Source organism: Lipotes vexillifer, unplaced genomic scaffold (genome assembly GCF_000442215.2).
Source record: "Lipotes vexillifer unplaced genomic scaffold, Lipotes_vexillifer_v1.1 scaffold161, whole genome shotgun sequence".
Lineage (NCBI taxonomy): Eukaryota > Metazoa > Chordata > Mammalia > Artiodactyla > Lipotidae > Lipotes > Lipotes vexillifer.
This window is the reverse complement of record NW_006779016.1, coordinates 1,207,311-1,230,742: the sequence shown is the minus strand read 5'-3', so window position 1 is coordinate 1,230,742 and position 23,432 is coordinate 1,207,311. Positions and strand designations below refer to the sequence as shown.

Sequence of the window (23,432 nt, the reverse complement as noted above, 5' to 3'; positions counted from 1 at the left end):
ACATTGTATTACAATTTCCAGACAATGCCAGACAATGCCACAAGGCAAGAAAAAAGAAAAAAAAATCTACATTGGAAAGGAAGAAATAAAACCAACTTTATTCACAGAAGACATTATCATCTCTGTTGAAAATCCAATGAAATCTACCCCCCCCCAAAAAAAACACTAGAATTAATAAGTTTATCAAGGGTATAAGATCAATATACAAAAATCATTCGTATTTCCAGATACTAACAACAATCAGAAATTTAAATTTTAAAAACACAATTTACAACACCTTCAAACAATTTAAAATATTTAGTGATAAATGTGACAAAATACGTGCAATATCTGTACACAGAAACTATAAAGTATGGCTGAGAAAAGGAAAAAAAAAAAGAAAGGAACCAATCAGGGACTTCCCTGGTGGCTCAGTGGTTAAGAATCTGCCTGCCAACACAGGGGACATGGGTTTGAGCCCTGGCCCAGGAAGATCCCACATGTCGCGGAGCAACTAAGCCAGTGTGCCACAACTACTGAGCCTGTGCTCCAGAGCCCAAGAGCCACAACCACTGAAGGAAGCCACCGCAATGCAAAGTGCACACACTGCAATGAACAGTAGCCCACCTTGCTGCAACTGGAGAAAGCCTGTGCACAGCAATGAAGACTGAACACAGCCAAAAATAAATAAAATAAAAATAAATTTATTAAAAAAACCCAGCAATCTTGACATAAAAATAATAAACATATATATCCATAAAATGCTATCATAAAAGTATTTTTAAACTACAAGTTCATTGTGATAAGTAGAATTCTACAATTACACCCAATGTCCAGACTTTGAATAATCCCCTCCCCTTTGAGAGTGAATATGTTGAGATATCACACCATGATTCTATTATGTGATATGGCAAATGGGTGATTACCTTGGGTGGGCCTGGCCTAATCAGGTGAGTTCTTTTATTTTTTTCTAATTTTATTTATTTATTCATTTTTTGCGGTACGTGGGCCTCTCACAGTTGTGGCCTCTCCCATTACAGAGCACAGGCTCCAGATGCGCAGGCTCAGCGGCCATGGCCCACGGGCCCAGCCACTCCGCGGCATGTGGGATCCTCCCGGACCGGGGCACAAACTCGTGTTCCCTGCATCGGCAGGCAGACTCTCAACCACTGCGCCACCAGGGAAGCCCTATTTATTTATTTATTTATTTACGGCTGTGTTGGTCTTCATTTCTGTGCGCAGGCTTTCTCTAGTTGTGGCAAGCAGGGGCCACTCTTCATCGTGGTGCGCAGGCCTCTCACTGTCGTGGCCTCTCTTGTTGCAGAGCACAGCCTCCAGACATGCAGGCTCAGTAATTGTGGCTCACAGGCCCAGCTACTCTGCGGCATGTGGGATCCTCCCAGACCAGGGCTCGAACCCGTGTCCCCTGCATTGGCAGGCAGATTCTCAGCCACTGCGCCACCAAGGAAGCCCCTTAGGTGAGTTCTTTAAAAGCAGAGCATTTTCTCTAGTTGGCCGCAGAAGAGAAAGTCAGAGGTGTGATCTGGCTAGCCTGGAAGAAAGCCAACATTTCATGCTATGACCCTCCTATGCAGGCCACACGGCACAGAAATGGGGGGCAGGCTCTAAAGGCTGAGAGTAGTCACTGGCTGACAACCTGCAGGAAAACGGGACCACTGTCCTACAACCACAAGAAAATGAGTTCTGCCAACAGCTAGTGTGCTTGTAGGAGGATCCTGAGCCCCAGGTGAGACCAACACCTTGATTTCAGTCCAGTGAAACCTAGGGCAGAGAAACCAGGTATGCCGTGCCTAGTCTTTTAAACTACAGAAACTGTGAGATAATAAGCTAGTGAGTACACGGTAATGTGTTACACACCAACTGAAAACTAATACACTCACTTTACTGAAATTGCCTTATAAGCACTCTGATATTTGAGCAGAATGTTCTTAAGAACATGTTGCAGATACCACTTTCTGTATTTGATATACTGTATCAGATCCAGGATAGATAAGCAATGATTCTTAGGACTGCTATCAATAAATGACCATATATTGAGAGTTTTCTGCACGACATAACTCCATCAGCACTATAAAGCCCACGAACGAATTCTCCACATAATTAAATTTATACGCAATTTATGGTCTCCACTTCGCCTGGGGTTCTGCAAATAAAACCAGTATCAGGGACAAGGGGAAGATGGCGGAAGAGTAAGACGCGGAGATCACCTTCCTCCCCACAGATACATCAGAAATACATCTACACGTGAAACGACTCCTACAGAACACCTACGGAACGCTGGCAGAAGACCTCAGACCTCGCAAAAGGCAAGAAACTCCCCCACGTACCTGGGTAGGGCAAAAGAAAAAAAGAAAAAAACAGAGACAAAAGAATAGGGACGGGACCTGCACCAGTGAGAGGGAGCTGTGAAGGAGGAAAGGTTTCCACACACCAGGAAGCACCTTCGCGGGCGGAGACGGCGGGGGGCGGAGCGGGGAGCTTCGGAGCCGCGGAGGAGAGCGCAGCAACAGGGGCGCGGAGGGCAAAGCGGAGAGATTCCCGCACAGAGGGTCGGTGCCGACCTGCACTCACCAGCCCGAGAGGCTTGTGTGCTCACCCGCAGGGGCGGGCGGGGCTGCGAGCTGAGGCTTGAGCTTTGGTCGGAGCACAGGGAGAGGACTGGGGTTGGCGGCGTGAGCACAAGCTGAAGGACTTAGTGCGCCACAGCTGGCCGGGAGGGAGTCCGGGGAAAAGTCTGGACCTGCCGAAGAGGCAAGAGACTTTTTCTTAGCTCTTTATTTCCTGGTGCGCGAGGAGAGGGGATTGAGAGCGCTGCTTAAAGGAGCTCTAAAGACGGGCGCGAGCTGTGACTAAAACCGCGGACCCCAGAGACAGGCAAGAGACGCTAAGGCTGCTGCTGCCGCCACCAAGAAGCCTGTGTGCGAACACAAGTCACTATCCACACCTCACTTCCGGGGAGCCTATGCAGCCCGCCACTGCCAGGGTCCCGGGATCCAGTGACAACTTCCCCGGGAGAATGCACGACGCGCCTTAGGCTGGTGCAACGTCATGCCGGCCTCTGCCGCCGCAGGCCCACCCCGCACTCCGTGCCCCTCCCTCCCCCCGGCCTGAGTGAGCCAGAGTCCCCGAATCAGCTACTCCTTTAACCCCATCCTGTCTGAGCGAAGAACAGACGCCCTCCGGAGACCTACAGGCAGAGGAGGGGCCAAATCCAAAGCTGAGCCCCTGGGAGCTGTGAGAGCAAAGAAGAGAAAGGGAAATCTCTCCCAGCAGCCTCAGAAGCAGTGGATTAAAGCTCCACAATCAACTTGATATACCCTGCATCTGTGGCATACATGAATAGACAACGAATCATCCCAAATTGAGGCAGTGGACTTTGAGAGTAAGATTTATTATTTTTTCCCCTTTTCCTCTTTTTGTGAGTGTGTATGTGTATGCTTCTGTGTGAGATTTTGTCTGTATAGCTTTGCTTCCACCATTTGTCCTAAGGTTCTATCCATCTGTTTTTTGTTTTTTAATTTTTTTCTTAATAATTATTTTTTAATTTAATAACTTTATTATATTTTACTTTATCTTCTTTCTTTTTTGCTTTCCTCCTTCCTTCCTTCCTTCCTTCCTCCCACCGTCCCTCCCTCCCTCCCTCCCTCCTTCCGTTCTTTCTTTCTTTCCTTCTTTTCTTCCTTCTTCCTTCCTTCTTTCCTTCCCTCCTTCCTTTCTTTCTTTCTTCGTACTTCGACTAATTCTTTCTCTCTACTTTTTCCTCCCTTTTATTCTGAGCCATGTGGATGAAAGGCTCTTGGTGCTGCAGCCATGAGTCAGTGCTGTGCCTCTAAGGTGGGAGAGCCAACATCAGGGCACTGGTCAACAAGAGACATCCCAGCTCCACATAATATGAAACGGCAAAAATCTCCCAGAGATCTCCATCTCAACAACAGCACACAGCTTCACTCAACGACCAGCAAGCTACAATGCTGGACACCCTATGCCAAACAACTAGCAAGACATGAACACAACCCCACCCATTAGCAGAGAGGCTGCCCAAAATCATAATAAGTCCACAGACACCCCAAAACACACCACCAGACGTGGACCTGCCCACCAGAGAGGAAAGATCCACCCTCATCCACAAGAACACAGGCACTAGTCCCCTCTACCAAGAAGCCTACACAACCCACTGAAACAACCTTAGCCACTGGAGACAGACACCAAAAGCAAAAGAAACTACGAACCTGCAGCCTACAGAAAGGAGACCCCAAACACAGTAAGATGAGCAAAATGAGGAGACAGAAAAACACACCGCAGATGAAGGAGCAAGATAAAGACCCACCAGACCTAACAAATGAAGAGGAAATAGGCAGTCTACCTGAAAAAGAATTCAGAATAATGATAGTAAAGATGATCCAAAATCTTGGAAAGGGAATAGACAAAATGCAAGAAACATTTAACAAGGACCTAGAAGAACGAAAGATGAAACAAACAATGATGAACAACACAATAAATGAAATGAAAAATACTCTAGATGGGATCAATAGCAGAATAAATGAGGCAGAAGAACGGATAAGTGACCTGGAAGATAAAATAGTGGAAATAACTACTGCAGAGCAGAATAAAGAAAAAAGAATGAAAAGAACTGAGGACAGTCTCAGAGACCTCTGGGACAACATTAAACACACCAACATTCGAATTATAGGGGTTCCAGAAGAAGAAGAGAAAAAGAAAGGGACTGAGAAAATATTTGAAGAGATTATAGTTGAAAACTTCCCTAATATGGGAAAGGAAATAGTTAATCAAGTCCAGGAAGCACAGAGAGTCCCATACAGGATAAATTCAAGGAGAAATACGCCAAGACACATATTAATCAAACTGTCAAAAACTAAATACAAAGAAAGCATATTAAAAGCAGCAAGGGAAAAACAACAAATAACACACAAGGGAATCCCCATAAGGTTAACAGCTGATCTCTCAGCAGAAACTCTACAAGCCAGAAGGGAGTGGCAGGACATACTGAAAGTGATGAAGGAGAAAAACCTGCAACCAAGATTACTCTACCCAGCAAGGATCTCATTCAGATTTGATGGAGAAATTAAAACCTTTACAGACAAGCAAAAGCTGAGAGAGTTCAGCACCACCAAACCAGCTTTACAACAAATGCTAAAGGAACTTCTCTAGACAAAAACACAAGAGAAGGAAAAGTCCTATAATAACGAACCCAAAACAATTTAGAAAATGGGAATAGGAACATACATATCGATAATTACCTTAAATGTAAATGGACTAAATGCTCCCACCAAAAGACACAGATTGGCTGAATGGATACAAAAACAAGACCCATATATATGCTGTCTACAAGAGACCCACTTCAGACCTAGAGACACATACAGACTGAAAGTAAGGGGATGGAAAAAGATATTCCATGCAAATGGAAACCAAAAGAAAGCTGGAGTAGCAATTCTCATATCAGACAAAATAGACTTTAAAATAAGGACTATCAGAAGAGACAAAGAAGGACACTACATAATGATTAAGGGATCGATCCAAGAAGAAGATATAACAATTGTAAATATTTATGCACCCAACATAGGAGCACCTCAATACATAAGGCAAAAACTAGCAGCCATAAAAGGGGAAATCGACAGTAACACATTCATAGTAGGGGACTTCAACACCCCACTTTCACCAATGGACAGATCATCCAAAATGAAAATAAATAAGGAAACACAAGCTTTAAATGATACATTAAACAGGATGGACTTAATTGATATTTATAGGACACTCCATCCAAAAACAACAGAATACACATTTTTCTCAAGTGCTCATGGAACATTCTCCAGGATAGATCATATCTTGGGTCACAAATCAAGCCTTGGTAAATTTAAGAAAATTGAAATTATATCAAGTATCTTTTCCGACCACAACGCCATGAGATTAGATATCAATTATAGGAAAAGAGCAGTAAAAAATACAAACACATGGAGGCTAAACAATACACTACTTAGTAACGAAGTGATCACTGAAGAAATCAAAGAGGAAATTAAAAAATACCTAGAAACAAATGACAATGGAGATACAACGACCCAAAACCTATGGGATGCAGCAAAAGCAGTTCTAAGAGGGAAGTTTATAGCAATACAAGCCCACCTTAAGAAGCAGGAAACATCTCGAATAAACAACCTAACCTTGCACCTCAAGCAATTAGAGAAAGAAGAACAAAAAAACCCCAGAGTTAGCAGAAGGAAAGAAATCATAAAAATCAGATCAGAAATAAATGAAAAAGAAATGAAGGAAACAATAGCAAAGATCAATAAAACTAAAAGCTGGTTCTTTGAGAAGATTAACAAAATTGATAAACCATTAGCCAGACTCATCAAGAAAATAAGGGAGAAGACTCAAATCAATAGAATCAGAAATGAAAAAGGAGAAGTAACAACTGACACTGCAGAAATACAAAAAATCATGAGGGATTACTACAAGCAACTCTATGCCAATAAAATGGACAATCTGGAAGAAATGGACAAATTCTTAGAAATGCACAAACTGCCAAGACTGAATCAGGAAGAAATAGAAAATATGAACAGACCAATCACAAACACTGAAATTGAAACTGTGATTAAAAATCTTCCAACAAACAAAAGCCCAGGACCAGATGGCTTCACAGGCGAATTCTATCAAACATTTAGAGAAGAGCTAACACCTATTCTTCTCAAACTCTTCCAAAATATAGCAGAGGGAGGAACACTCCCAAACTCATTCTACGAGGCCACCATCACCTTGATACCAAAACCAGACAAGGATGTCACAAAGAAAGAAAACTACAGGCCAATATCACTGATGAACATAGATGCAAAAATCCTCAACAAAATACTAGCAAACAGAATCCAACAGCACATTAAAAGGATCATACACCATGATCAAGTGGGGTTTATTCCAGGAATGCAAGGATTCTTCAATATACGCAAATCTATCAATGTGATTAACCATATTAACAAATTGAAGGAGAAAAACCATATGATCATCTCAATAGATGCAGAGAAAGCTTTTGACAAAATTCAACACCCATTTATGATAAAAACCCTGCAGAAAGTAGGTGTAGAGGGAACTTTCCTCAATATAATAAAGGCCGTATATGACAAGCCCACAGCCAACATCATCCTCAATGGCGAAAAACTGAAAGCATTTCCACTAAGGTCAGGAACAAGACAAGGTTGCCCACTCTCACCACTCTTATTCAACATAGTTTTGGAAGTTTTAGCCACAGCAATCAGAGAAGAAAAGGAAATAAAAGGAATCCAAATCGGAAAAGAAGAAGTAAAGCTGTCACTGTTTGCAGATGACATGATACTATACATAGAGAATCCTAAAGATGCTACCAGAAAACTACTAGAGCTAATCAATGAATTTGGTAAAGTAGCAGGATACAAAATTAATGCACAGAAATCTCTGGCATTCCTATATACTAATGATGAAAAATCTGAAAGTGAAATCAAGAAAACACTCCCATTTACCATTGCAACAAAAAGAATAAAATATCTAGGAATAAACCTACCTAAGGAGACAAAAGACCTGTATGCAGAAAATTATAAGACACTGATGAAAGAAATTAAAGATGATACAAACAGATGGAGAGATATACCATGTTCTTGGATTGGAAGAATCAACATTGTGAAAATGACTCTACTTCCCAAAGCAATCTATAGATTCAATGCAATCCCTATCAAACTACCACTGGCATTTTTCACAGAACTAGAACAAAAAATTTCACAATTTGTATGGAAACACAAAAGACCCCGAATAGCCAAAGCAATCTTGAGAACAAAAAATGGAGCTGGAGGAATCAGGCTGCCTGACTTCAGACTATACTACAAAGCTACAGTAATCAAGACAGTATGGTACTGGCACAAAAACAGAAAGATAGATCAATGGAATAGGATAGAAAGCCCAGAGATAAACCCATGCACATATGGTCACCTTATCTTTGATAAAGGTGGCAGGAATATACAGTGGAGAAAGGACAGCCTCTTCAATAAGTGGTGCTGGGAAAATTGGATAGGTACATGTAAAAGTATGAGATTAGATCACTCCCTAACACCATACACAAAAATAAGCTCAAAATGGATTAAAGACCTAAATGTAAGGCCAGAAACTATCAAACTCTTAGAGGAAAACATAGGCAGAACACTCTATGACATAAATCACAGCAAGATCCTTCTTGACCCATCTCCTAGAGTAATGGAGATAAAAACAAAAATAAACAAATGGGACCTAATGAAACTTCAAAGCTTTTGCACAGCAAAGGAAACCATAAACAAGACCAAAAGACAGCCCTCAGAATGGGAGAAAATATTTGCAAATGAATCAACTGACAAAGGATTAATCTCTAAAATTTACAGGCAGCTCATGCAGCTCAATAACAAAAAAATAAACAACCCAATCCAAAAATGGGCAGAAGACCTAAATAGACATTTCTCCAAAGAAGATATACAGACTGCCAACAAACACATGAAAGAATGCTCAACATCATTAATCATTAGAGAAATGCAAATCAAAACTACAATGAGATATCATCTCACACCAGTCAGAATGGCCATCATCAAAAAATCTAGAAACAATAAATGCTGGAGAGGGTGTGGAGAAAAGGGAACACTCTTGCACTGCTGGTGGGAATGTGAATTGGTTCAGCCACTATGGAGAACAGTATGGAGGTTCCTTAAAAAACTACAAATAGAACTACCATATGACCCAGCAATCCCACTACTAGGTATATACCCTGAGGAAACCAGAATTCAGAAAGAGTCATGTACCAAAATGTTCATTGCAGCTCTATTTACAATAGCCCAGAGATGGAAACAACCAAAGTGCCCATCATCGGATGAATGGATAAAGAAGATGTGGCACATATATACAATGGAATATTACTCAGCCATAAAAAGAAACGAAATTGAGCTCTTTGTAATGAGGTGGATAGTCCTAGAGTCTGTCATACAGAGTGAAGTAAGTCAGAAAGAGAAAGACAAACACCGTATGCTAACACATATATATGGAATTTTTTTTTTAAATGTCATGAAGAGCCTAGGGGTAAGACAGGAATAAAGACACAGACCTACTAGAGAACGGACCTGAGGATATGGGGAGGGGGAAGGGTGAGATGTGACAAAGCGAGAGAGGGGCACGGACATATATACACTATCAAACGTAAGGTAGATAGCTAGTGGGAAGCAGCCGCATAGCACAGGGAGATCAGCTCGCTGCTTTGTGACCGTCTGGAGGGGTGGGATAGGGAGGGGGGGAGGGAGGGAGACGCAAGAGGGAAGAGATATGGGAACATATGTATATGTATAACTGATTCACTTTGTTATAAAGCAGAAACTAACACACCATTGTAAAGCAATTATACCCCAATAAAGATGTTAAAAAAAAAAAAAATACAGTATCAGGCCTGCTTTATGTAGGCATCTTCATCCAGGAAAGTCATCTATACTTGAGTTTTCCACATAGGGCAAAGTGACTGTTCCGGAAAAGTTTCAAGTTTCCAATATTTGGGACAAACAACTTAAACATGATCTGGCCATCTCCGTTAACCACAAGCACAACAGAAAGCGGACTCCAGGCCCTTCATACGGCTATGGGGAAGCAGCCTCACTGACCTCATGGGCTTGTCAGACCCTGAAGAGAAGAGGGAGGGGTTGCGTGTGGGGAAGGATCCAGACAAGGTGAAGTAAGAATGGCACTCATTCCCCTTAGCTGCAATCTCTGGCATACTATAGAATAATATTGAAGTGCACAGGGTACGTGAAGAGAAGAGTGAGCTGACTAGAGTCCTAGCAATGAAACAGGGCTCTAGAAGACAGACTATACATTGGTACTACTCCCCAGTGCCCAGATCTTCATTTGAACTCTTCCATCAAACTGTCAGCAATCTAAATAAACATTTCCCCTCCCCAAATAGAATCTTTCTTCCTACAACAAGATGCTTGTGGTCGGTGCAGATACAATCTCATAAGAAAACTAGAGGACAAAAGCATGTATGTCAAATTGGAAAAATATCAGTAGGAACCCATAACCTCAAAAAGGCAGATTTTTTCAACCACCCAATAGTAGCCCTTTGATCCACTGCTAACTTTCATGTGTACCCCCAGTGCCTAGATTCTGGTCCATGTTCCAGTTCCCCACTATGAAAAAAGAGGAATCCTTGGAAGTAACCTGATTCCAGTTCACAGGGCAGGAAGCACAAAACAGCTGTGAAATATCCAGCTGTTACCAGAAAACTAGGATCCTTTCAAAAATGTCAGTGACAATGCTAGAAGGACAAAGGAATCTGGCTATAGGGATTCCTACTGGCCAACCTGTGATTACATAGTTGAGCATCAAAAGGAAAATAAAATTATGGTTAAATGGAACAAGAGAGTTATTTAAAGACCCCGAGTTCATTATGATTTTGAGAAAGAAAAGTCAATATAAATGACAAATGGCAGTTATATGGAAGGATGAATATAACAGGATATATAGTTGGTTTTCACACATAGAACTGTGAGTAAGCCAAGTAGTGCCAGAAAAAGTAGGAATTGCACCAAGAATAGGAATGATTGCTCAAAGCTTGTGGAGAGGGGGTCTACACAGCACAAGTGTAGAAAGAACAGCAACACAGATGTTCCACTAACAGACCAGGTCAATATAACACAATAATAAACAAAGGGTATGTGATGTTGCCTAAGCAACATTTTACAAAGAACACATTTAGTGGAGAGACACCAGATTGTAAAGCAAATTTATTGTGAAGTCAATGTGGAATGCATTTTTTAGAAGTAAGTTAAATTTTAGTAACTAAGTGAAATTTAACCCTTAAATAGAAAATTCAACTTGACTGCTAACCAATGACTCAGATCTGAATCACTTTGGAAAAATCAACCAAGGCCCCAACAGTCTACAACACAGATCCTGTAATCCCAGCTATTCGGAGAAGGCATTGTTTTACTTGTGGATTTGTAAAGATTACACAGCTCCAAGAAGATTCAAAAATATTACTAGTGAAACCCCTGGAAGGAATCTACTAATTAGATCTATAACCCTAGGAAGGCATACAAAGAAATATAGAAATAATATGAAATTAATTAAACCCACAGTGTTGGTGTTTTAAAATAGGATTAATGTAAGTGTAGTAATATTATATGCAATAATCATATTTGTGCATGTTTTCTTTGTTTAAAGTATCTGAAATATGTTAAAATAATCAGTCACACTAAATTAGTATTTGAAATTAAGGGAATTTAGTTAAGTCAGTCATCTGTGCTTAAGTAGACAGACAAATTGTTTTCCAAAATTACATTTATTAGCTACATCTATTTTTAAGGATGTGGGCACTAGCTGTGGATGTTTCAGGCACAGAATACTCTTGGACATGACATTCACCATCAGCTTTCACTGTCCTTTACACATAGTTTGTTAGTGCCCTCTGCACAGGGCACAACAAACCATAGACTTCCTCCTACACCAAGCCGCGGACCAAGCCAGTCACAATAAATAGCTATAGTAGCAGTACTGCCTGAAAACCACAGACATTCCAGTATCAACGGGAAACAGGATATGTTTTCTCTATGATGGCATTTTTTCACATTTCCTTGATCCATTTAGAAACTGAAGCGACAAAATTTACAAAAGCCGGGAGGTCTGATGGTACTTGAAAACAGATAAAAAGAAGAAATCATCACAAATACCAACATAAACTTCTGTTCCTTTATTTTTTCCAGTAAATTCAATAGAACCTAGAATTTCAAACATGGTTAGAGATGTACCCACACATTTAGGTGCTCATCTGAATCAATTATTTTGGTTCACTCATCATTAACAGGGGTCTGTACATTAGCTGGCAGACTCAAAACTCAGTAAAAATTGTTAGCAATTCAAACAGTGTTGGAGGCTCCAAAAGTCACAGTTTGACATACAGTTTTAGCTTGGAGCTATGTAAAATCCAGACAACTGTCCCCCAAACTCACAGCAGTGGATTTGAAAGAGCACAACTTAATTCAGTTAAGGTTGGCATTCATTTCTGGCAAATTCATTGGGGCTGAAAATTGTCCCTTTGAATCAACCATTTTCTGGTGATTGGCACTTTACTGGGTTCAGAGTGTGATCTTCTTCACTCTACCCTCTTCATGAAGGCAAACACCATAAAAAGAATCGGTTTAAGTCATCTTTTGTCACTCATGAAAGGAATATCCATGACAGGCCAATGCAAAACTGAAATCAGCAAAATTCTTGACACTGAAACAACCTCTTACAATTGTTTTCCCCTCATCTGTTACCTGATGAGGGCCTGACAGCTCTCTCTTACTCAATATCTTCTCTCAAAATCTGCTCCCAATTAAAAAGCCACCATCTGTCATTTACAAGTTTGTGAACACTTAAATCAGAGCATTACCTCTCCCTGGATTATCTGAACTTTAAGCATTATAGCATTAAAAAGCTCCACCCCTTATAAAAGAAATTCAGCTTTCAGGGGTAGGTGGACAAGGTGTTTTGGTAGGAGTGGGGAATGAAGGAGGCGAGGGTAGGAGAAATTTCTAATGCCACTAGAATCATAACCCATGACAGCTGCCTTCACCTCTAACCTAAACCTGCAAGATCTAAAAGTATCTTGTCCTCTCTTTGGTTGTAGTCTTCTCTTTTCTCACCCGTGTGTGTGTGTCTGTGTGTGTGTACAGAGGTGGCAGTGTGAATAGCTACATGGAACAAAAAAAACAGAACGTGTTGTCTATGTATATAAAGGGATATATGCCTGAATATACTTTTACTTATAGCTATGTTTTATCAGAACGAACATCTTGCCTGAAATCACCTTCAGAACATTAGCGAATATACGGGCAAGCCTGCGGCCCATATTAAGTCAGAACTAAGTGACTCAGAGAACAAGTCACTTCAACTCTCTGGGTCTCAGTCTTTTCAACTGTAAAATGACACAGCTGCAGTAAACAGCTCTGCAGGCCTTTCAAAGCTCAACTGTTGTATTACAAACTCCAGGCAGCAGCTTACAGCTGGTAAATGATTTTAAATAGAGCAACTAGAGAGCTAAGACCAGACACATAAATTCACTTCTTTGTGCTTCCTTTTACTTCCCCTTTGCCTTAGGATTTTAGGGTTTAGAGAGGAGGCAGTCGGGTTCACACCATAAACACTTCTCCTGAGAGCTCCAGCCTCTGCGGGTGTTCCTTAACTCTAAAATCCTGGCATTGTCTCTCAGTGATGACATCCTGGGCCTTTTGACTGAGGGATTATTTGTGAGCAGCATGGGGTAGCAGTCACACTGTGGGACGCTGGCAACACTAGTTCTGTCTACTAAACGCCAGTCATGCCCCTATGTCACTGTCACCGTCCCAACCAAAAAAGCCCTCACTAAGAACTACATCGTTTTTAGGCTGTACCTCATAACCCGTCACTTCAATATACACTGTCTTATGTGCTTTCATATAAGCTACTGTGCAGTTTGTTTTGATGCGTTTGGTTTATCTGCTGGGGTGGGAGGAGGTCTTTGTCTTGCTCTGCTTCTCATGTATTTGTATTTCCACAACCAGACTGTAAACACCAGAGCACAGAAACCACGTCTTCCATTTCTTTCACGTTCCCAAAGCTCAAATGGCAGCACAAAAATGGGTGCTCTGGTAATATTTACTCAAAGATGAATTGTTTTCCTTATTATAAGCCTTCCCCTTTAACTAAACTTGGGCCATTACAAAAATGAGTCCTAAGAAACTACGTAACGATGAGGCACCTTCTGAGCCGAGATCTTTTCCAGTCAACAAAAAGGCTTCACCAGCTGTTCCCACTTACCAGCATTCAATGTCCACTACTGGGATTTAATTTTAAAATGCTTATTTTTCTACTGACTGGTTTCTTTGGGGTCTGACCTAATTTCATTCAATCCTGAATCCATCAGCTAATGGACACAGTTGAATGGAGAACTCTTGAGGACATCACATTCCTTTATGCCGCTTCAGTGACTGTAGTTTTGTTACAACCTTACTGGGCTTCAGTGCTTATCACCAAGAGACTTGATCGTTGTTTTGCTGATTCTATTATGAAATATTTAGGTGGTCTTCCCAGGAGCTTATACTTTAATATGCATTACTAAAATAATTTTATTTAGTTGCTTTCCCTTCTGTTATAGTGAGACACTTGATTTAGATATAAGAGATACAGTTTGCTTAAAGGCTGGCATAGATAGATGCATATATTTACTGACCTCTAGGTTCTTTATTTTACACTACTTCCACTAAAAAGTAACTAGCCCATGGGCTTCCCTGGTGGCGCAGTGGTTCAGAGTCCGCCTGCCGATGCTAGGGGACGTGGGTTTGTGCCCCGGTCCGGGAGGATCCCACATGCCGCGGAGCGGCTGGGCCCGTAAGCCATGGCCGCTGAGCCTGCGCGTCTGGAGCCTGTGCTCCACAATGGGAAAGGCCACAACAGTGAGAGGCCCGCGTACAGAAAAAAAAAAAAAAAAAAGTAACTAGCCCAAAAAGGTAAGGGAAGAAAGAAGAAGATATGTGAAATTTTCTCACTCCCACTTGGCATCCATAATTATATGCTGATTAAAATTCCATGATTTCATAATGATAAATTTAACATGAAGTTTAATGAATACTCACAGTAAGGGCTGAAATGCCCTCTCTCTGTTGTTAGTTGTGGCCTATTTAGGTTTTTTGGAATGTAGTTATTTTGGGCCATCAGGATTTCATCAGGAATTATTCTTTAACCCCTGACTGCCTTTGGACCAGCAGCACAGTCATCACCCAGGATCACAGCCCTCATCTCACCTCAGTCCTACTGAGTCAGAACCTGCATTTTTAACAAGATCCCAGGGGATCACTGAAGTTTGTCACTGAAGTTTGAGGTGCAGTGCTCTAAACCATATAATAATAATAGATTCTGCTACTACGGTCAAATAAAGAATTGAGATTGTGAAAGAGGCAAAATTTGTTTGTCTCTGGGTACAACATGAGTGATAATCATTTCAACATTCCTTGGGTAGCATTTTTGCTCAAACTTCCCACAAAAGATCATGGTAATTTCAGATAATTCTTTAATATAATTTTGAACTCTGAAATAAAATTTTCCAATAAGCTACCCCCAATATATTCAGGAATTTTTAAAAAGCAATGGGATTGGAGTGTGTGAGGAGTAGAGAAAGAAGACTATACATAGGTTATAATAACATATGTAACATTACTTCCTGCATAGAAACTTTTATTTGTTTCTAATACAGAAGCATTGTTTTACCATGGGCCACCATATCTATAAAAATAAAATGACCACAAAATTATTCTAAGGCGGAGTGAACCCAGAATTTTGCTTTACTCTTTATTTACCAGAGTTTATGTAGTAGCTTTGAAAAAAAAATTCAAAGGAAGTCACTTCAGGATCCAGAAATGAAATTTTAAAAGGAACTTACATGCATGAAGAGTGCCATGTACTGTAAAACAGGTCCTCCCTTGGGCGGAAAAAAAAGAAGCAGCCCTTTGCCTGTGAGGCATAACTGAACATTTCCCACCCTGGTCTGGACAAGGACCCGAACCCCTACTCCCAAACAGAAGGACAGGGCAATTCTGTGGAATTCTGGGCCTCTTTCAGTCACTGCTTCCACTAAAAACTTACTAAATATCCCCAAAAAGTCAAGGGGAAAAAGAAGACGATGTGTGAGTTTTCTGATTCTCACTTGACATCCATAATCATATGCTGGTTAAAATTTCATCATGGAAAAACAGAGAGTCAGGAGGATAGCAGTCATATCATATGGCCCAATGAACATACTGGGAGGTGAAATATTAGAATCGATATCTATATTACTTCCCCCTCTCATTTAGAAACAGAGGGCTCAGAAATGGGGCTCAGGACATGAGAATCCCCACACACAGCACAGGAGTGGCTTTGTTGAGATTCCACAAAGCAAAAGCCTGTTCCAACCTACGAAATCCCCATAGCTGCAATAGGAACTGGAATCCCCATTCTCAACACAACAGAAGACTCGGGCTACAGAAAGTGGCTCACACTGCATGGTTAATTAGTTTCTTCATCAAGACAATATTCCCTTATAGCTCTTGCTCTAGAAAAGAACAAGTCTGTTCCTGCAAATAGGGACTTTTCCCCCTCTCTCATAGAATTTACAGGTTTAAATATAGCTTTTCTTTTTATTAGGTTTTGTTTGGGGTCCTATCTGAGAAGGAGAAACCAGGGTGTTTTCAAAGGACCCCACACCATGCAGAGGTACAAAATAACCTGGGAGGGGAGCTGACTAATATTAACTAGGGCAATTTTAAAACGTCCACTGTGTCAGAGCACTAATAACCAATAAACAGATCAGGCTGAACTTAGATTCACAGATGTTTAAAATCAATAACATGGTCCAGAATGCTTTCTGTACCCATATGCTTAGCGTTTGAGGGCTTTTTTTTTTTTTTAAACATCATGAGGACAAGAGAAACTGTCATTTGTCTCAGAGGCTGTGCAAACAAGAGTCTCGGGTGCCTTCTCAATTCTGTTTTCTGTTCCTAGTTTCACTGCACCACCCAGAGCGTCTTTGTACTAAAGTAGCCTAGTTCTTCCTTCATGTTTATGCCTTTCAAATATCTGTAGCTCACTATTCTGTCCCTCATGTAAGATAAAGCATCCAGAAGGTAAATAACATTAAAAACTGGAAACTTGTAAAGAAGACACTACTGGAGGTTCTGACTGATCCATTAAGACCTGAATTTCTTTCCCCTGGTAACCACATGAACAGCATTTTAAAATAAAGATTGTAAATATTTTTAAATTCTTTCCCTGAAGGAGAAATAAAATTGTGTACTCTCTTCTTACTCTGAAACAGATGGTCATATAAATAAATACAACTTATATCTCCTCACCTATAATAACCATCTTTTTAATAACATTTAACTGCATTATGAATGCTTGGAAAATAACTTAGTGATTAATGTCAAGAGTGATGTTAGAAAGTTTAAAAGTTTAATAGTTTTATTCTAATAAAATAAATCTAGATGCAAACCCCACCAAAGAATTCAGAAAAATATAGGGCACCACTCAATATAGGATTGACTTTTGAAGCTCTTAAAATTTTCAGAGAATCATATATGGGTCACTAACCACACAGAGCTTATGAAGAGAAACACAGGGAACAAAGAACGTGTGCGGAGAAAATGGAAGTATCTTTCAATGTAGCTTTAACAACTGGTCCATCTATTGTAAAGAGCTAAAATTTCAGTGATAATAAATTTGACAGAAATCCATTAATAATAAAGTCCTAACTGCTTCCATGAGGACTGGTTCTTTAAACCTTTCCTATGACTGAGAAAATTCAATAGTGAATCCTAACTGAGATATCCAAGGTGAACAGAGCAGAACAGTGGGATACACATACCCTGCTGTTTGTCTGCCACCTGAAAACAAACCCCAGTGCCTCCAGGAGCATTTCACAGTCATCTTTGTATCTTTAGCAAGATCTCATTTAGCTGTGGAATAAGCCACTGGGGCAAACTTGTATCAGTTGGGCCGAAGAGGAAGTCTATAGAACATATAATCCTTCCCATACCTGCCAGATGATAACTAGAATACTGGAACATTCTTTCACACCCTCCTTTTATCCACTCAAACCCAATAACATTAAGAAATTGTCATATATGCTCAGTAAACAAGCAAACTGGAGAAGAATCTTGGGCAAGATATAAGTTGATAGAAAAGAGAGATGGAAATTAAGGATTTCTAGATGACCATGACAATGATGATGATAGCTATTATTGAGCTCTTACTATGAGTTACTATTAAAAATATTTTATAAGTAGTTTCTCAATTAATCTCTACAACAACCCCATGAGGTATTATTATTATCCCAATCTTACAGATGATTAAATTGAGGCACACAAGAGTTAAGTAACATGTCCAAGACCACACAGAGAATTCGCACAGGAAATGGGATTTATTCCAAGACTGACTACAAAGCCCAATCTTTTGACCACCAGAGGCTGTCTTCCCCTTCCCCTGGGACTTACATCCTGCGAGAAATAAGGAAAACAGAGACCTGATCTGCAACACTTCTCTCATTCTTTCTTCTCCTGATGCAAAAGAAAAGCATTTTTAAAACTGAGCAAAATTACTGCTCTGTGTTTTAAGGTTTTCTGACCCATCCTCCCTGCCTGCTCACCACTTCCAGCATGTAAATTTAACATGCTTTTGACTAAGCTGACTCTCAATCAGCCTCATATCAAAAGTCAAGCCTGAACATCAAAGTATTAGGGGGTGGGGCAAGGGCAGAAAACAAAAAGATTTCTTTAGAAGGACAGGCTGATGGGGAAGATGGGATGTTGCAGGCATTAGACACTGCCATGTTGAATCTTCCTCTTCTCATATGTTTGTGTTTCCTGAATAGTATGTTAAAGGCGTGGATGTAAACTGCTGATTGATCCCATCTAAGAATCATCAAATCAGTCAATGATAGATAGACAGAGAGCTCTAGGGCCTTAACTTGGCTTTCTAAAAAGGATCTTCTATCAGAAAACCATCTGGATTTAAAAGCAGCAACAGGAAGAAATATGAGAAAGAGAATGCTATATTGATGAAGCCAGGCTTACCTCATCCAATGGAAATCTGCTTAAGACGGCATCAAGCTAATACCCTCTCTCACTCCCCTCTAAGTCAGAGGATACCTGTGATTTGGGGATTGAGTGTCCACTGAAAACAGCAGTGGGGAGTGAGAGAAGGCTTGCAGTTGGCGTCAGGAGACTGAGTGGAATCTCGCTCTCCAATTGGCCAAATGAAATGAAGATGAGCCAATCCGATAACACAATTGCTGAAAAACCTCCCAGTCCTAAGAGTCTCTGATTCTGCAAGAGGACTTCAACGTGATCAGTCTTTGCTTGTAAAGTTAGATAAAGTAAAAGACTAGAAGTAGAGTGGGTAAAATTTGAATGTTAATGACAAAAGCTACAGTCCAGCCTTCCATTGAATATTTCAGCTGATAGTTGCTTTCTATAAGCAAAGAATTGACATGAAAATCTAACTAGCCCAATTACCATGCTCAATTACTAGCCCATGTAAAGAATCCAAATGAATACATCCTTAGATCATTCCCTCAGTGCATTTCTATTCTTCATTCCTTGCTCTTCCCCCTAGACTTTTATTTTTAGTATCTCTAAATTATCCGTATTTATTAGATGTCCATAGAGGTCCATATGGGAACTTGATTCAGTGAAATCATAAGGGGGGTGGGGAACTGCTGTGTTTTCCATATAAAAAAATCAAAGCATACATTAAAAAGGAATGAAATTCTGATACATGGTACAACATGGATGAACCTTGAAAACATGCTGAATGAAATAAACCAAACACAAAAGGACAAATACTGTATGATTCCACTTGATATGATATGAGATACCAAGAAGAGGCAAATTCTTAGACCCAGAAAGTAGACTGGAGAGATTGCCAGGGGCTGGGGAGATGGAGAATGGGGAGTTATCATTTAATGGACACAGAATTTCTATTAGGGATGATGAAAAGTTCTGCAGGTGGGCAGCGATGATGGTAGCCAAACACTGTGAATGTACTTATGCCAATAAATTATATACCTAAAAATGGTTAAAATGGAAAATTTTGTGTTATGTATATTTTATACCACCATTTTTAAAATGGAAAAAATCTAAGCATATAGTGTCTGTTTCATAATTGCCCAAAATGAAAAAAACTTGCCTCCAAATTCTTCTTGAAATATTTTAAAAATAAGTAGATTGTAAGTTTTATGAGGGCAGGGACCAGCTATGTTTTACTTACTGTTACACAGTAGTTACACTGTTACACAGTAGACTCTCCATAAATGTTTGTTTAATAAATAAATGATTAAAAGAAAATAGAGGAAGGAGTCTCCTGAGGAAAATATAAAAAACATCAAATTACTTATTCATGAGAAAATATAATGGGGCATATTCCTGAGAAAAATACCAAAGCTACTACATCTAAGCTCCTTCAGGGAAGGGAGTATATCTATTTCATCTATACTTCCTTCACAGCACATCTTATGATGTCTTAGAGTAGATGAGTGTTTGCACAATGAGGAATAAAAACCTGACTGTAAAATCAATGTCATATTAATGCTCTACTACCCCTTTTTAAAAATTACTTACTTTTTGCAAATGTACAACTCCTTTTGTCACAGGGTGAAAAAAATAAACCTCACAGCTTACACAAAGTGAAGGTAAAAATATAAATAGCCAGAAACATCACTCTCAGGAAAAGAAACAGCAAACGCACGGCACATCATCTTCTGAGTAGAAAAAAAGTTTGTTTTTTTAAGGAACAATTGAAGTATAGAAAAGAATAGTTTATAGATCATCTTGATTTTTTAGGAAATAGTAAATGGTCAAAATAAAAGAAAATTTGAACTCTCTTTGGAAGAAAATCCAAATATTCATTCCCTAAAATCAATGTCCAACCTTTACAATAAATAGTTGAGTGAATACAGAAAAATATTTAAGGCTCCTTCACTCCTCCAAAAAAATTCTAGTGAACCCAAACATTATCAATATTTCTCTCAATTAGCCTATCAAGTAATCAGGAGTTCTTTCTTAAAAATACTTATGTCACAAAATTATATACAACTGGCTTGTGGCCAACATGCCACATCAAGTTACTGATGCTTTTCTCAACTAATATTCACTAGCTACATCATTTACATTTTACACGAAGTACTCAGTTCTAGTATACATAAGAAGAATATTTTTAAAGCAAAAAAAGAAATCAAATGCTGACATCCTTAACATTAGTACCTATATAATAGACAGATCCTTATAAACTCACCAGGACCACGTAATGTAGTAGTCTCACTTTGAACAATATTAAAACATGTCCTTCAACTTCAACCACCTCCAACCCCAACACAGTGTGCCCATTAACAAAGGAAATAAGGAATTCACCCTCTGCAGATATCAAGGTTTACATTTCTGTCTCTCAACTGTTATCTTCTCCGCGAGCAGGTAAGCATAATTTTGGAGGAGGCTGTCTGCTGCCCCAGTCCTTCATGCATGCAGGAGTTCTCCACTAGCATACAAAACACTAACAGTCCACTCTTAGAGTCAGCACTTCAAGCAGAACTGCATGAAGGATTATCACTTCTGTACATGAAAGCCTAACCACTACAGGTGTAATGATACAAAATACCAGCACACTGACCTCTGCCAGGCAGCACACACTTAAAGCAGGTGCCTTTCTGTGCCAGAAGGGAGGGGGAAGGAGAAGCAGGGAGGAAGCCCCAGATCCCTAATATATTAGAGATGTTTATTGCGCTCAGAGCCAGTCCAGCTAATTCATGGACATCAGTTTACCCAAATGAGAAAAGTCGTATCCCGTCCTTCACTGGCTTGACTCAGAGGGCATTCGGCCAAGCATAGCCAGGCAAAACAATCTGTCAGATCTCTTTAAGCTATAATAAATAAGACGAATCTCAGAAGAAATAAGATTCAGCTATGGAAAAGAAGCACAGTCGCAAACCTTTTCTTCATCTTATCGCTGCTACTGGTGTTTACAAACTACAAGCAGCAGCCTCGGGAACCTCAAGAGACTCTTCCGTGGGTAACCTCCTGTCAGATCTTTAGTTTAAATAGCCCCTTGATCAATCTGTGATGTTTTGAGCAGTTAAATAGAAGGGGGTGAGTAAAATGACATGCACAAAATGAATCCTTTTCAAGTTGTAAATGAGTGAGTCAGGATTCAGTCTTGCTGAGATGCTCCAAATTAAAACCCCTGCTCTGATTTTAAGCATGCTCGGTCTTACCGTTTTGCTGTTGTCTCTCTCAGGCTCGAATCACCTGGAACTCTTTAACATGTCTCTAGCAATGTGTTTGCACCAGACCAGGCCCATACAGCAACTGAATTCACATCTTTCTGCACTAGCAAGCTGAAATGGTACGGCCGTACTACAACCAAGAAAGGGGGAAGCAAGGGGAAAAAAAAAAAAAAAAAAAAAAAAAAAAAAAAAAAAAATTCACCCAGAAACCACCTACAGAAGCTAATCTCCATGGAATAAGACCAAATATGGTTCAGAAGAACACAAAGGACATGCTAACATTCAGTATCAATAGCTTTAACAGTTCAATTTTTTCCCAAAAGAATCTTTTTTCTTTTTCTCCAAACACGATGGACTTGCCTCTGGAGTTCCCAGGAAGGCAGTGTAACCAGGCTCTGCAGCAACATTGCAGCCAAAGTAACCATGCATATGCTGTCCAGGCAATTCATGACACACTGTCCCTTCAGAAAGATATTGATTTGTAATGCAGGGCTCCTTCAAAAGAATACAGAATGGGAGCCAAACAGCTAATGGTGATTGCATAGGAGGAAAAACATTTAATCAAGGGGATGCACCTCATCATGCTCAATTCAATTTTTTAAAAGCACTGGCGAAAGCCAGTAAGTGTCTTGAGTGACAACCCCATTAAACAGTAATCTGAGGTCCTATAGAAGGCCAAGTTTAGGATACCATCATTCGTGCTACAAAGCCACTAAAATGGTTTAATATGTCTGTGTGCATAGATTTCTCATATGCAAATGGGGCATGATGAGAACTCTAAAATAACCATGCACCAAATAAGTGAGGTTAAAAAAAAAAAAAGCACAGGTGTAGCATTTACGGAACCAAAGTGATAAAAATACAGTTATGAGCCTGCAGAATTCTTGATGGAGTTAGAGCTCATATCACCCTCAAAAGTAAATTATCAACACAAACCAGAACTCACAATCCTTAGGCTAATTGTGTCAAGTCATACCACACGGTGCTGGGTGGCAAGGAAGGATGCCAAATTGCTACTCCCATAGCGGCCCCTACAGGAGAGTGGTTGATCTACAATTCATCCTTGCTTAAAGCTATTTCCTATCCTTAGAGAACAGAATCACAAAAGGGCACAAATTAGATTAAGACATAAGGATACAACTGAAAAATACATTAGGCAAGATATCAAAAATGTCAGGCATGAAATATGACCTCATAGATATTCATTTAATTAAGAAATTAAGTACAAGAAGAGGTAACTACGGTGTCAAATATTCCTTTAGCTCCCAGGACTAGGTGCATACTTATAATCAGAAATCTCAAGGAAAAGCGCTTTCCTTTCACATCATAATTGGTTTAAGGGAATCATCTCCCGCATTCCCCTATTTCCAAACCATCTTCATTTTAACCTTTTGAATGCCACTGGGAAGATACTGAACTTTATTTTTTTCTGCAACACAAAAGCTCAGCCCTCAGTACTTGTTATATACATAAATATTAGGAGCATCTGCTGATGATAGTAGTTCAAACAAATTCTGTGGACTCCTGTAGAGTGGAAATGGGTGGGGAGCTTGAGAAATGTGTGAGAAGAATGCGTGGGGAAAAAACAGTGTCGACAAATGTATAGAATTATACAAGAAGTTTG

At 40.0% G+C, this 23,432-nt stretch overlaps 1 protein-coding gene across 3 annotated transcripts in view; it reads right to left on the bottom strand.

Annotated features, from left to right (window-relative positions):
- The window catches only part of CDK14 (cyclin dependent kinase 14), a 593,024-nt gene that overhangs the window by 445,516 nt on the left and 124,076 nt on the right, over nt 1-23,432 (bottom strand). The window contains exon 1 of one of the 3 annotated variants that reach the window (XM_007452056.1): nt 22,169-22,351. The exons of the other annotated variants lie outside the window; for them this stretch is intronic. Within the exon in view, the coding sequence (XP_007452118.1) occupies nt 22,169-22,351 (183 nt within the window). Of the gene's footprint in view, nt 1-22,168; nt 22,352-23,432 lie in introns of those variants that run through there. 3 annotated transcript variants of the gene reach the window in all.